The 12,910-nt window shown below is 50.7% G+C and overlaps 1 protein-coding gene across 3 annotated transcripts in view; it reads left to right on the top strand.

The window, feature by feature from the left end:
• UBE2G2 (ubiquitin conjugating enzyme E2 G2) overlaps window positions 1–5,108 on the top strand; it is a 94,971-nt gene extending 89,863 nt beyond the window's left edge. For 2 of the 3 annotated variants that reach the window (XM_061345296.1, XM_061345294.1), the window contains 2 exons: window positions 1,390–1,530; window positions 3,190–5,108. In XM_061345296.1, the coding sequence (XP_061201280.1) occupies window positions 1,390–1,530; window positions 3,190–3,302 (254 nt within the window). In that variant the 3' untranslated portion in view covers window positions 3,303–5,108. Of the gene's footprint in view, window positions 1–1,389; window positions 1,531–2,726 lie in introns of all 3 variants that reach the window. The other variant, XM_061345295.1, reaches the window with a different exon arrangement.
• Window positions 5,109–12,910: the final 7,802 nt, after the last annotated feature.

Below are 12,910 nucleotides of genomic sequence, written 5' to 3'. Positions count from 1 at the left end.
AGGATAATGTTTAAGAAGTCTGTTGTGTTCCCTTATCTTTGCAGTTTGTGTTATGTACATGGAGAACTGAGACACCACAGAACTATCTTAAAATGATGTTCGTGGATGTTCTGGTGAAGATAACTTCAAGTAGTAATTAATAGCAAGTCTTGCATGAGCGGTTACTGACAAAGTGAGAAGGCGAGTACATCAGAGGAATCGACTTTTGCTGTCTTGACTGTACTGCTATAGTCCAGCTGTTTTAAATGAGGTTCTTCATAAAAACATTAGAGTAACTTACAAGTGAAATACCTTCTACCAGTGTGTTTTTAACTTGCAAGGAGAAGTGCTGATTCAGCACATGCTGTTTCCACCTCTTCCAGCTATGGCTAGACCAGCTCTAGTCCCCAGCCTGGGGCTGCAGGAGGGGACGTAAATAAAAGTCTTCCAAAGTGCTTACATGTTGCAGGCTTGTGCAGACATTAGCTGAGCGAATGGAAAGAACTGGAAATGAGCACAACTGCTTCCAGCGGTTATTCCCTCTTTTTGTTTTGTCTTGTTTTCCTGGCAGTGGCACAGGTTGGTCACACGAGGAATGGAAGCACTGAAAGTACTGGGCTGAAGTTGTTCTTCCTTGAGAGGCTGCAGCTTTAGGCCATGTTGCTAAAAGAGTGTTTCAAACTCCATTCTCTCTGTGTTGCCTCTTCAAGCTTTCCTTGCCCTCATTATCAAGTCAGTGGAGCCCAGTGTCTCTGAAGATGACTTGTTGCAGATGCTTTGCTTGCGCTAAAGGTGGGAGGGGAAGATGGCTGTATCCTTAATTGATAGGTTACCTTGTTTCCAGGCAATTTAATCCTTCTGAGCGTTAAGCAAAATTAAAAGCAGTAGTCTGAACTATTCTGGTTGCACCTCCATAATGTTCAAAATAGGATCAATTATGTTGCTCATAACATACCAGTTTTCCTCCTTGCTGCAGCAGAGCTGGTTTGCTTAATTCTTTTTCCAGGCTCAATCTTGTGAAGGACTCCAACATGCATTCAGTGCTCTGTGACTGTTGTCCTTTGATTTAAAGAGGACTGGTTACCTACTTGAAACTGTGTGTATGCAGAAATACTTGCCTTGTTCCATCAGGCTGCATCTCTTATTTTTTCCATGGGTCCTGTCACTGGTTATTAAATGACAAAAGTGCTCCCAGCAGGCTTCTGCTGGGGAAGGATGACTCAAGTTTGTCAGATTTACTTAAAGGAGATTTTTGCTGGATTTCTTTCAGACTTTGTGTCTTCTTGCCTTTGGAAGAGGCTTAGCTTCAGTCATAGGAAGGCCAAGTCCAAATATTAATCTCTGCTAAAGATCTGGAGAGGTCAAGTATTTCCACTGAGTAACAATCAATCTCCTTTACTTCTTGTGCAGTTTACCCAGATGGGAGAGTTTGCATCTCTATTCTTCATGCTCCTGGGGATGATCCCATGGGATATGAAAGCAGTGCTGAGCGGTGGAGTCCCGTGCAGAGTGTGGAAAAGATCCTCTTGTCAGTTGTTAGCATGCTGGCAGGTAAGGACTGCTGTCTTATTAAGCAGTAGCTCAGATAGCAGTTACTGAGTTAGCTAGGGCTGCTTCTTGCTGTTTGATGTTTTTAAAGTGAGCAAAGGGCATTTAAAGCTGCTCAGCAGAAGCGGAGCAGATTGTGATGGTCATGTCGGTCCAGAGGCTCCCCAGGTTGCCTGCTCCTGCACAGAACCTGGGCTTCATCTTTGTATTTGTCTATGAAGTCCATTCAACTCTTGCAGGCCGTAAGGGTATTGATTACAGCCCATGCTGGATTTGGCTTTAGAAGCTGGTTGAGCCAGCTCTTAACTCCAGCTCTAACTAGAGTTCGTGGGAGATCAGCTGTACAAGACAGCACACTCCATTTCTGTTTGTTATTTCTCATGTACCCCATTCTGCCATCTGTGGTTCAGAGAAAGGCTTCTTCAGAAGAGGAGCGGGGTAAAAAAACTTCTTGTACAGCCTCTTAAATTGCTTTCCCTAAATCCAGCCAGGGCTGTGGTTCAGCTCTGTTGTGTAGAGCTCCCTGAAAGATGCATCTGTTTCCACATAGTGGGCAGACCCACTGAACTGCCTAAAAAGAACAGAGATGTGTCCCTCAGAATGAGTTTTGAATGATAAAAGATTTTAGACATGTACTGTCTTTCAAGGGCAGGCCATCAGCATTGCCCACTGTGTCTCTTAACTATGGAGGTGCTGAGGCACTGGCACAGGGTGCCCAGAGAAGCTGTGGCTGCCTCATCCCTGGCAGTGCTCAAGGCCAGGCTGGGCGGGCCTTGGAGCAACCTGCTCTAGTGGAAGGTGTCCCTGCCCATGGCAGGGGGTTGGAACTGGATGAGCTTTAAGGTCCCTTCTGACCAAAATGAGACTGGGATTCTGTGATTGAATCAAGAAAGATAAGAGCCCAAGATGTCTGCTATTAACTAGGTTGGAGTGGATTTGGACTAGTGTGTGAAGCAAAGTGGGTAGAGCATGTTCCATCTTAGTGATTTGTGTAATCCTGTCGACAGTTGTCCCACTTGCATGCTGACCATGAGCCTAATGAATCCCACGTTGCAGCTTACCTCTGTACAAAATTAAGTGTTGGAGTCATGGGGGTTTAATGTATTTTGTAAAATACCCTGAAATCCTTGACTGAAAGATGTTACAGAAATGAAAGCATTTTATGGGTTTTCTTGGTCTGTTTTGTTGTTTTTTAATAGAACAAGCTATTCCAAAGCGTGACGGAGCCTGTTTGGGTGGCCTGGTCGGGAGGGCTTTGTGTCTGTGAAGCTGCAAAACCAGAAAGAGACATTTTGCAGGGAGCAGCATGCAGTTTTACACCGCCTTGACAGCACTGGTAGTGCCTCATTGTGGTGTTCCATGTGCATGCTGGGGCTCAGCTGCCAAGAGCATAAACAGAAGAAAGTACTGCTCCTCTGCCACTTGTCTTTACCTAAACTCGACCTTGCTGTGATGTTCTCTTGTGATCAGTTCGGTCAGAACCATTTGGGAGTCCAGTGGCTGTCACTGGATTTTCTTTCTAGTGGTGTTTCTTTAGTCCCAAGCAGGGGAAGCATGTCAGAGCCACAGGGAAGTGGCAGTACAGAGGCATTATTGAAGAAGCGAGAGGCTCTTGCTCCGTTGCCTGCCTGTCCACCTACCTTTCAGTCTTTCTCGTTTCAGAGCCAAATGATGAAAGTGGAGCCAATGTAGATGCCTCCAAGATGTGGCGGGAAGACAGAGAACAGTTTAACAAAATTGCCAAGCAGATTGTGCAGAAGTCACTTGGACTTTAAGCTCACAAAGAGACTGAAGTGTTTTGTATTCCTCTCCACCTGAAAATGAGCAGTGCTCAGTGCTGGAACCAAAAAGAAAAACTTTGCAAAGCTATCGGCCTAATTCTTCTTATCATTTGTTATTTATTTACCATCTCTTTTCTTCTTCCACTGCTCCAGAGAAGCCTCTGGTTCACACACTGCATTGTATGCAAGAGGAATTTAATACTAGGGGAAAATATAGAGACAATGCTATTTCAAAGGCTGCTTGTTGCTACCTCACTTTATGATATGGTAAGCTTGGAGACTTCGCAATCTGCAGCCCACCTTTGCCAACCTGCTGTTTGAGAACAGTGCTGGTTTGAATCACTTGCTGGAAGAATTAGTTGTATGTTTTTATAGGTAGCATTGCATCTGGAGCACCAGTAGACAGGAAATGATCAGGCAATTTTATGATACTTGTTAAGGACAGCATTTGCAGTCAGAACTTACATGAAGAGTATAGTTAGGAAGAGAGGCTATAAAACAAGGTTATAGTCAGGATGTATTTGGAAAGAAAGTGATTGTGCAGCATGTAACTGTAAGAGAAGATTTAGGGAGTTGTCAGTGACTGACTGGGAGTCCCCTGTAACACTGTGAGTTTGTATTGACCCTTTGAGTCAGTGTCTGCTTGGAAAGAAATCCCAAGAGCTGCTTTATTACTCCTTAAAAGCACTCAGTTGTAAACTTTGCATTCAATTAGAGGTGCAAGATATGAAGTCTGGATTCTTAAACACTTTTGGTCACCATGGGCAAGGTAGGTCATTGGCAGCCTGAAAATCCAGTGAGAATGTGTCTGCTCCGCTGGACATATAATAATATCTGCAATGTCAGCTCCTCTTCTGTTGACATTTGGGTGTTGAGAGGATAAGGCACTACTGGCCTTTGCCATTACAGCCCAGGTCACCTGTTCTTAAGTTCAATGGAGATGAAGGTGATGAATTTTATAAAAATTAACTGTAATACTGCTTTATGCTGCCTGCAGTGTGCATTTAAATATGAGTCAGAGAAGACACCGATAGTGTTTGCTAGAGGATGGGAGATGCAGGCTTTGAACTGCAGAATATTGTAGCCGACCACTGGTGTGGAGCATGCAGCAAAAATCCAGCTGCGAGGATCAGTTTGTAGAGATGCTTAGAGGCCACTGGTGACTTCTGTGCTTTGCAAGTGAATTTATTATGTAGGTCCAATTCTTCTTCAATTTACTACAAGCAGTAGCACACCCCACTGGTGTGTGTGACATGGAAGGAGTCCACCATAGAGAGAGCTTTACAGAGGCGATCGTGTGTTTGCACCTGGGTGCAACTCGTCAGTATTTATGCCTTGCAGTCTGTGCTGCATGTTCACATGCTGCAGATCACAGTATGCCATCGTTCTGCACCTCTGAAGTTTGTATTGCCACAACTTGCTGATTTTACCTCCTTGTAGAAGTAATTCTTGCTTTGGTGTAAGGGTGGGAGGGGGACTTGACATAGTTTGGGAGCAGAAGTGATGAAATAGTGTTGTACCTAACTAGTATTTCAAGGTATACAGGAAAATGTAGCACTTCTATGCAACCATTGTTTGAATTGTAGTGGATGGAGTATTGCTCCTGGGAGTACTGCAGCTGCTTTTGGAAGTGGTGCTGGAGAGCTGTGAGCACCACACAGCAAACGATGGGTTCCACAGATATGGCAGATGTGGGCTTTCTTAAGTGCAGAGTATTCTATTCACATGTGCTCTCTCATTATTTTATGGTGGGATTTAGTCTGTATACTGAAAATAAAGTGATTATATTTTCTCCTTTCATAGATGTATGCAAATATGTTGCAGTGGGTGTTTTTATGGGTAACCAATTCTGACTCGGTCCAAAGAGGTGGAGAGTTTATTCTAACGCAGTTAAAAACACGGGATGGTTTAGAGGAGTGGAAGAGTTGACACAGTGGCTTGGGCTTTCCAGGCAAGTGTCTCTTCTCTAATGATGGCAATGACTTCATAATTCAAAGAAGACTATAGAAACCTGACAGCTGGCAGATGTGGTGTAGTTTGCTTCTTATAAAGATGTTGCTATGATCCACGTATCTGGCCTAGGAAGGTCTGGTTATGGCAAGAGGTGAGCCATGAAATTTAATACGTCATTGAAACTTTGCTGATATGAGCTCTCACATTTGAGGAAAAATGTCAGTTCCTGCTGAGAATTTCCATAGTCCCCAAACCTCTGCTGCTTACAAATAAAGTAGTTTATTTTTCAGTGACTGGCATCAGTGGGCTTGGTAACTTGGGTGTTTTAAGCCACCCAGGGAACATACATATGGGCAGTCTTGCAGGTGACAAAAGGTAAGCAGATGTCCACCTCAGAGAGGTAAAACTTGCCTTGTTGAGGCGAGAACTGTCCTGGATGATGGCTGTTTTCATAGCTGGAACCGGGAGTGGGTGTTTGTGTTCATTGAAAGGCTTAAACATGACACCATGGTCAGTGTGTTAGATTCCTGGTTTGTTTGACTCACAGGACAGAAATAAAGTTTCATCCTCATTATTCCATAATAACCTGAATCCTTGAGCACAGGGTTCATCCTGCCCAACTTCATGCCCGTGCTGTGCACCAGGAGGCTTTCACTGTGCAGGCAGCTTACTACAACTGTGAAACATCTGAGAGCAGTTACAGCATGTGAAGCTGCCGTCTTGAGCTGTGATCCCTGAAAGGCTTAATCCTCTCCCCTTGTGAAAGAGCACTGACATTGGCAGTGCGTGTAATACCAGCCAGTAGCAATGTTCTCCTGAGCAATGCCTTTTTTTCAGTCTGAAACAGTTACTGTAAAGCAGGTTCCTTGGGGAGTGCCGTGGCTCTCAGGTGTTGCACATGCAGGTAAAGTATCCAAGGTTTCTAAAAATCCCTTCTTCTGGATTATATTTGCTTGAGGCTTTTATATTAAAAAAACCCAAACCCCTGCAACAAAGCTGAGAAATGCCAGGAACGTCCTCTTTAAAGCCTTTGTATGCACATACATCCACACAGTTCTTTCCCTTGGCAAGCGGGGCTGTGTCAGAACACACACAGCGGGACGCGAGGCATTCATTAACTGTGTTTTGTGTGCCTGTGTACATGCAGGCGGCTCTTTGAAAGAGCGAGCTGCAGGGCGAGAGGCGTTGGAGCCACATGAAACAGCTGCAGCTTCGGGGCAGAGCCAGCCCCAGGCTGCTTTCCAGCTTGCTTTTTGGATGGAGCTGCATCATGAATGGAAGGCAATGTGTTGCCTTCGAGATGAAATGGTGAAAGCTCTGTCTAGAAGATCCTTGCTTTTCTCCCTGAGGTTGTGTCTTTGTGAGGATGCTGTGTGTGTTTTACCCCTATGAGAATCAAAAAGAGAAACACCACTTCTGCCAGCACAGACCTGTGTGTTCATCCTCAGTGCCAGCTGTGCTGCTGATTCTGGGATGGTCTCGGATGTGGGATTGGCGCAGCTTCTAGGAGGTAGCTCCAGAAAGGGGCAGCAGCTTTGTGGTTGCCTCCCCTGTGTTGCTTCTCTCAGCTTTCCCTGGCTTGGTGGAAAAAGAAAATCACTTTTCCCTTCAGCAAGCTGGGAGGAGGAGTGTGAGGTGAGGGATGCTGGGGGTCTTGCTGCCTGCGGGGGGGATGCTTGGGGTGGTACATGAGTCTGGAGAACTCCTGTAGTGTCTGGTTGGGATGTGCTGTCTGAACAGTGGCTGAACCCCTGCACCAGCCCCAGTGGGGTGTCTCTTCTCATGCAGCCAGGTCCCACCCAGTGCCACATGCATTGAAAGCACTACTGGGGTCACAGATCAGGGTGCATGGCTCCCTAGTGCTGTGGGGATGCAACTCAGCACTGGTGGGGAATTGATCAAGCTTAATGCTTGGTGATCCTGCATAATGTGCTCGGTGCTGTCCCTTGGAGCACGGGGCAGCCAGGACATCGGTGCCTTCCCTATGACTCCAGCCCTGGTGACCTTCCTGCCCATCCCAGGCCTGATCTCATGGCTGCCTGCTGGATCCGAGTCCTGTCCCAGCTGCAAGCTCCTCTCCAGGATGAGTGGCTGGAAGAGCCAGAGGAGAAGGAGCCAGGTGGCTTCTGAAAGCAGCTCACACCCCCCGAGATGCAACTGAGCAGCTGTTAAGATTATGGGGTATGTTAATATATAATTAATGGTAATGATAGGGACAGTGGGTTATTACAGGGTAGCTACCAGTGTTAGCAGTACGTGCGTGAGCTCAAGAGCGATTTGCCGGTGGGTCTGTCTAGTCATGTCATTGCTGAAGGGTGTGAGGGGAGATGAGCCAAGTCCTGGGCCAAGTCCCCTTCCTCCATGTGTGGGGCACCAGCCAGCACTGCCTTGCCAGGGCACGGTTCTCTGGGGACGCTTCAGTGTATTCAACATCAGCAAGTGTGCCAACAGCACTGAGCTGTGCGGTGTGGTTGCCATGCTGCAGGGCAGGGATGCCATCCAGAGTGACCTGGACAGGCTGCAGAGGTTGGACCTCATGTAGCTCAGCAAGGCCAAAGGCAAGAAACATGACCAGCAGGTCAAGGGAGGGGATTCTTCCCCTTTAATCCACTCTTGTGAGAGCCCCCCTGCAGTCCTGTGTCCAGCTCTGGGGTCCCCAGCACAAGAGGGATGTGGAGGTGCTCGAGTGAGTCCAGAGGAGGCCGTGAAGATGCTGTAAGGGCTGGAGCACCTCTGCTATGGAGACAGGCTGAGAGAGCTGGGCTTGTTCAGCCTGGAGAAGAGAAGGCTCCGGAGACACCTTAGAGCAGCTTCCAGTGCCTAAAGGGGCCTACAGGGAATCTGGAGAGGGACTTTTTACAAGGGCCTGTAGTGACAGGACAAGGGGGAATGGCTTTGGGCTGACAGAGGGGAGATTTACATTAGATATTAGGAAGTTCTCCCCTGTGAGGGTGCTGAGGCACTGGCACAGGTTGCACAGAGAAGCTGTGGCTGCCCCATCCCTGGCAGTGTTCAAGGCCAGGTTGGATGGGGCTTGGAGCAACCTGGTCTAGTGGAAGGTGTCCCTGCCCATGGCAGGGGGTTGGAACTGGATGAGCTTTAAGGTCCTTTCCAACACAAACCATTCTGGGTTTCTGTGATGCAGAGATGCAGGAGTCAGGCAGTGGTGGAAGAGGCTCTGTGCTGCTGTCACAGCTCTAAAGGAGCCGGGTCTCTCTGTCCAGGGGAGCTGCAGGGGTTGCCCATGAGGGTGGGTTCATTGCTGCCAGGCTGTGGGTGAAGGCGAATGCAGCCACGCCTGTGGGGCTGTGCAGTGATGCAGGAGGTGGGTTCAAAGCACAGTGATGCAGGATGCAGCATGCCGGGGGGCACCCACGCGCCTGAGCGCTGGGCCCGGCCCGTGGAGGCTCTCGCCCACAGCCCCGTTGGGTGTTTTGCCCAGAACCGGTTTTTACCAGGCCAGAACAATTTAGCAGGTTGAACCCAAAGCGGGGCTGGCAGGACAGCGTGAGGTGAATGTGGTTCCCTCGCCGAGCCTGCCCTGGGACACGTTCGCACAGGCTCCTCCCTGGGTGTGCTGCTTCACCAGCATCCCCATCGTCCTCCACCGCTCTGGTCAGCGCATGGCTCCCTGCAGGGTTGGTCAGTGACAGCCAGCAGGGAGGGGAATGTCATTCTGTGGTTGAAGAGCAGGAGAGCTGCCCACACCTCAGAGATGACTGATCCAATCCCCAGAGCTTTGTGCCTTGCACAGCTTCCCCTGGCCATGTATCCCCTGGGAGCTAGGGAATGTTGGAGCATGGGGCAGTGACCAAGGTGGGGGTGTTTGCCTTTATGCAATGTTGGAAGCCTCTGGGGTTGGAGAGCCTTGGTTGGTGTATGTGGGCATGCTGCAGGGGGGGCTCAGGAGGGGCCTTGCTCATCTGGAGCTTGGCTTTGCTCACCAGTTCCTGTGATGAAGGAGGGATGCCAGAAGCGCAGGCTGGAGGGACGGCGTTTTCAAAGGAGCATTGCCTGAAGAGGTGACGAGAAGTTGAGGTTTGTCCTTGGCCAGATCCTGCTTTGACACAAGTTCTTCCACCTTGGAGCCGAGGCATGGCCTCGGTGGGAATGCTTGTATTTGATGGCCGTATTAAGGTCTTAGGGCTCTATATGAAACTTGATTTCATGCAAGCATCAGTATTGTTGCTGAAGCCACTTGTCCAAACTGTGTCCATGCAGCCTCGCTTTTAGCATTCAATGTTCTTCATCATCCATCCTTTTAATACCTAGCCAGTAGCCAGGGTGCATCTGATTTATTTTGCCAGTGAATTACAATCCCATCAAACAAGACTCAGGTTGAATTCTTTCTCATGCATTAGATTCCACCTCCATCTGCAGACCCACGGAGACCAATCAGCCCAGGGTGATGCCACGTGCTGAGCCCCCCATCAGTGGTACCCCAGCTTCCCCCCCTGCAGCAGCCCTGCTGCCCCCCTCGCCTGCCCCCTCCTGGCTCCAATCCCTCCCCGCTCTCACAAAGGGCAGTTAGGAACAGCCTGGTGGTGGTCTCTGAAAGCCCAGACTTCAAAGGCAGCGCTGGCTGGGTGCTGCTGGGCTGGGCTGGCAGAGGATGGGCTGTTATTAGAGCCCTGCTCAGGGGGCAGTCATGGGGTGCTCGTCCTGCTCATGTGTAGTCCTGCTGCCGGCAAAGGCTGCTCTCCTTGCTGCGGCAACTGTGTGGGATCAGTGAAGGGGATGAGGAGCCAGGGTCCCCAGGACAGCTTGCTCTGTTCTTCCGTTTCCTACCACTTTGAGCAATGGGCTGGGCTTGCCCCTTCCCTGCCACAGGCATTGTGCCTTGGCAGGTAATGAGAGCTTGGGAAGCTGGATGTCACCATACCTTGAGCATCTTTGGGATTCCCAATGGTGCTGAGGAGCGGGACAGGAGCTGTGGTGTGTGGGGTAACCCTGCCAAGGATCATAGAATCACAGAATGGTTTGGGTTGGAAGGGACCTTAAAGCTCACCCAGTTCCAACCCCCTGCCATGGGCAGGGACACCTTCCACTAGACCAGGTTGCCCCAAGCCCCTGTGTCCAACCTGGCCTTGAACACTGCCAGGGATGGGGCAGCCACAGCTTCTGTGGGCAACCTGTGCCAGGGCCTCAGCACCCTCACAGGGAGGGGTTCAGTGAAGGATGCTGGCTCCACCTCTGCTATGGGGACGAGGCTCCCGGGGCTGGGTGGCAGGCACAGAGGGACAAGAGCCACGGCTCCACTGGTGCCTGCAGAGCTCCGAGCGCAGTGGGGCTGTGGTCGCAGTGACAGGGCAGCAGCACCGCGCTGGAGGAACTGGCCCGAAGAGAGTCCTGGAGAACAATAGCAATTGTTCTCTTTGTTCCCTTCCCTCCCCGGATGTTGGAGCTGCGCTCGGCTGCCGGCGGGTGGGCAATGCAAGCGTGGCTGCCTGTGCTGCCACCTCGGCACCCGGGGAGCCCACTGCATGCACCGCCTGCTCTGCTGCCCGCCCAGTGTCCCAGCTCCTCCAGAGCCTGAGTCATCACCATAGAGATGATCAGGTTGGAAAAGGCCTTTAAGGTCATTGAATCCAACTGATAATAGTTATCCTAAAAGGTGTCCCCCAGTGCAGGCAGTGTATTTGCTGCCTGGCTGGAAGGAGGAAGTTGCAATACCCACACCTTTTCCTAACGCCCCGCATGGTCTGAAGCGGGCTTCAGCTAGGAGAGATGTTGGCCAGGCCCTAACTGGGGAGCTATGGGATCATTTCTGGTACAATCAGCACTGTGCATCCCCTTTTATATTCCTGCTGGTCCTTGATGGGCCCAGGAACGTGAGGGCATGTTCTTGAGCTTCCCTGCTGTGGCTTTTTCTGCCGTTTACAACCATCTGCCTGCTGCAAGCTAACAGAGGGGAGATTTAGATTAGATATTAGGAAGAAATTCTTCCCTGTGAGGGTGTTGAGGCCCTGGCACAGGTTGCCCACAGAAGCTGTGGCTGCCCCATCCCTGGCAGTGTTCAAGGCCAGGTTGGACGGGGCTTGGAGCAACCTGGTCTAGTGGAAGGTGTGCCTGCCCGTGGCAGGGAGTTGGAACTGGATGAGCTTTAAGGTTCCTTCCAACCCAAACCATTCCGTGACTATGAAAACAGCGGGAGCACCATTTCCGTAGCCTGCATGTTCACAGTTGCTTGGGTTTAACGCCCTCCATCCATACGGAGCCACCTTGCTGGGCAGTGGTGACTGCAGGGGGAGTCTGGGTGTCCCGCAGCTGCAGGGAGGTGGCTCAGCCTCTCACAAGGCTGCACTCAGGGGAAGTGGCACAAAGGACAGATCATTGTCCCAGGCAGCAGTAGAGGCCTGTTTGCCACGTGCAGGGGAGATCAGGGGCAGATGTGGCTGCTGGGTCCTGCCTAGCCCCATCCCAAGCAGCTCTGGCGCAGGAGCATGGTCTTAAAGCCTGTCTTTTGGCTTGTGCTGGCTAAAGTTAAGTGACTGCTTGTTGGAGCCCTTTTCAAAGCCTGCCAGCTCAGCTGCCATGTGTGCTCCAAATGGGGCAGGATGCTCCGCTCACTCCCGGCGGACCTGCCTGGGAAGCTACCAGGTCTCCAGCCCTGCCTGCTGCCCATGGCCGGAGCTGGGGGAGCTGCACCAGGATGGCTGCTCCGCGCTCCCGCGTTCCCTGGGGCTGTGGGGCAGGCAGTGCCAGGGATGCTGCGGGTGTGTGGACACGGCAGGCTCTGGGATGCGAGCGATGCTGGTGGCTTGCCGCCACCCGGCAGGGACTGCTTCCGAAGGCAGCTGCGCGCCTGGGAAACTGGCAGCAGGGCTTGCAGCATTGGGGTGGCTTTGTGCTCTCTTTTTTGGTGGCTTTCCTAAAAAGGGTGTCTTTTGCAATCGTCCCAGTCCTTCGACAAAACTTTTCCTGGCAGATCCTCTCCAGAATTTCTGGGAATTGAGTTTCTGAGAGGCGATGGGGTTAAAGGCATTTACACTTCTTGTACAACGCTGACAGGTTTCCTGGTGCAGAGAGTTCTTGCAGCAGCTCAGTTTATGGTAGTGGGTTGGGCTCAGGGAGATTAAATTGCTCCAGGAAACAGGGGAAGGTTTTCAGCCTAGGAAAAAGGGCAGAGGTGACGAGGCAGGGGCCTCTGAAACGGCTGAGGGTGGAAACCCCATCCCCATCTCACCATCCCAGGGAAGGTGTTGTCCCTGGTCTCCAGCCTGAGCTGGGATCTAGGGAACTGCAGCACGGGCTGTTGCTCTGAGAACAGTTTTCTCCTTCCCCTTCTTAACTGGCCCCAAAGGGCTGATCCTGACCTTGCTGCTCACACAGGCAAGGCTGGCTCTGTGTGCTCATCACTGACCTCCAGCTCCACCCCGGCGGATCTGTGTGTGGCCACACCAGCACAGGCAGGAGGATGGACACAGCACTGCCCGCTGCCAGCCAGAGGCCAGGCTGGGGACACCCAGCTGCAGATGGGCAGTGCTGCATTTGTCTGTGAGTTGTGTATATGGCCCCTCAATCTTTGCCACTGCCAGTGCCTGTATGCACACTGCAGTTCAAGGCAAAGAGCTCTTGCAGATGTCAGGAATTAAGTCTGAAATGAATAGGACATAACAAGCTCTTAAACATGACTTTGTGTCTGCAAA

This window comes from Neopsephotus bourkii, unplaced genomic scaffold, assembly GCF_033783945.1.
Source record: "Neopsephotus bourkii isolate Nb327-2 ecotype Australia unplaced genomic scaffold, CSIRO-AGI_Nbou_v1 NB_234, whole genome shotgun sequence".
Lineage (NCBI taxonomy): Eukaryota > Metazoa > Chordata > Aves > Psittaciformes > Psittacidae > Neopsephotus > Neopsephotus bourkii.
The sequence above is the reverse complement of the archived record's forward strand: the minus strand, read 5'-3'. Positions and strand labels throughout refer to the sequence as shown.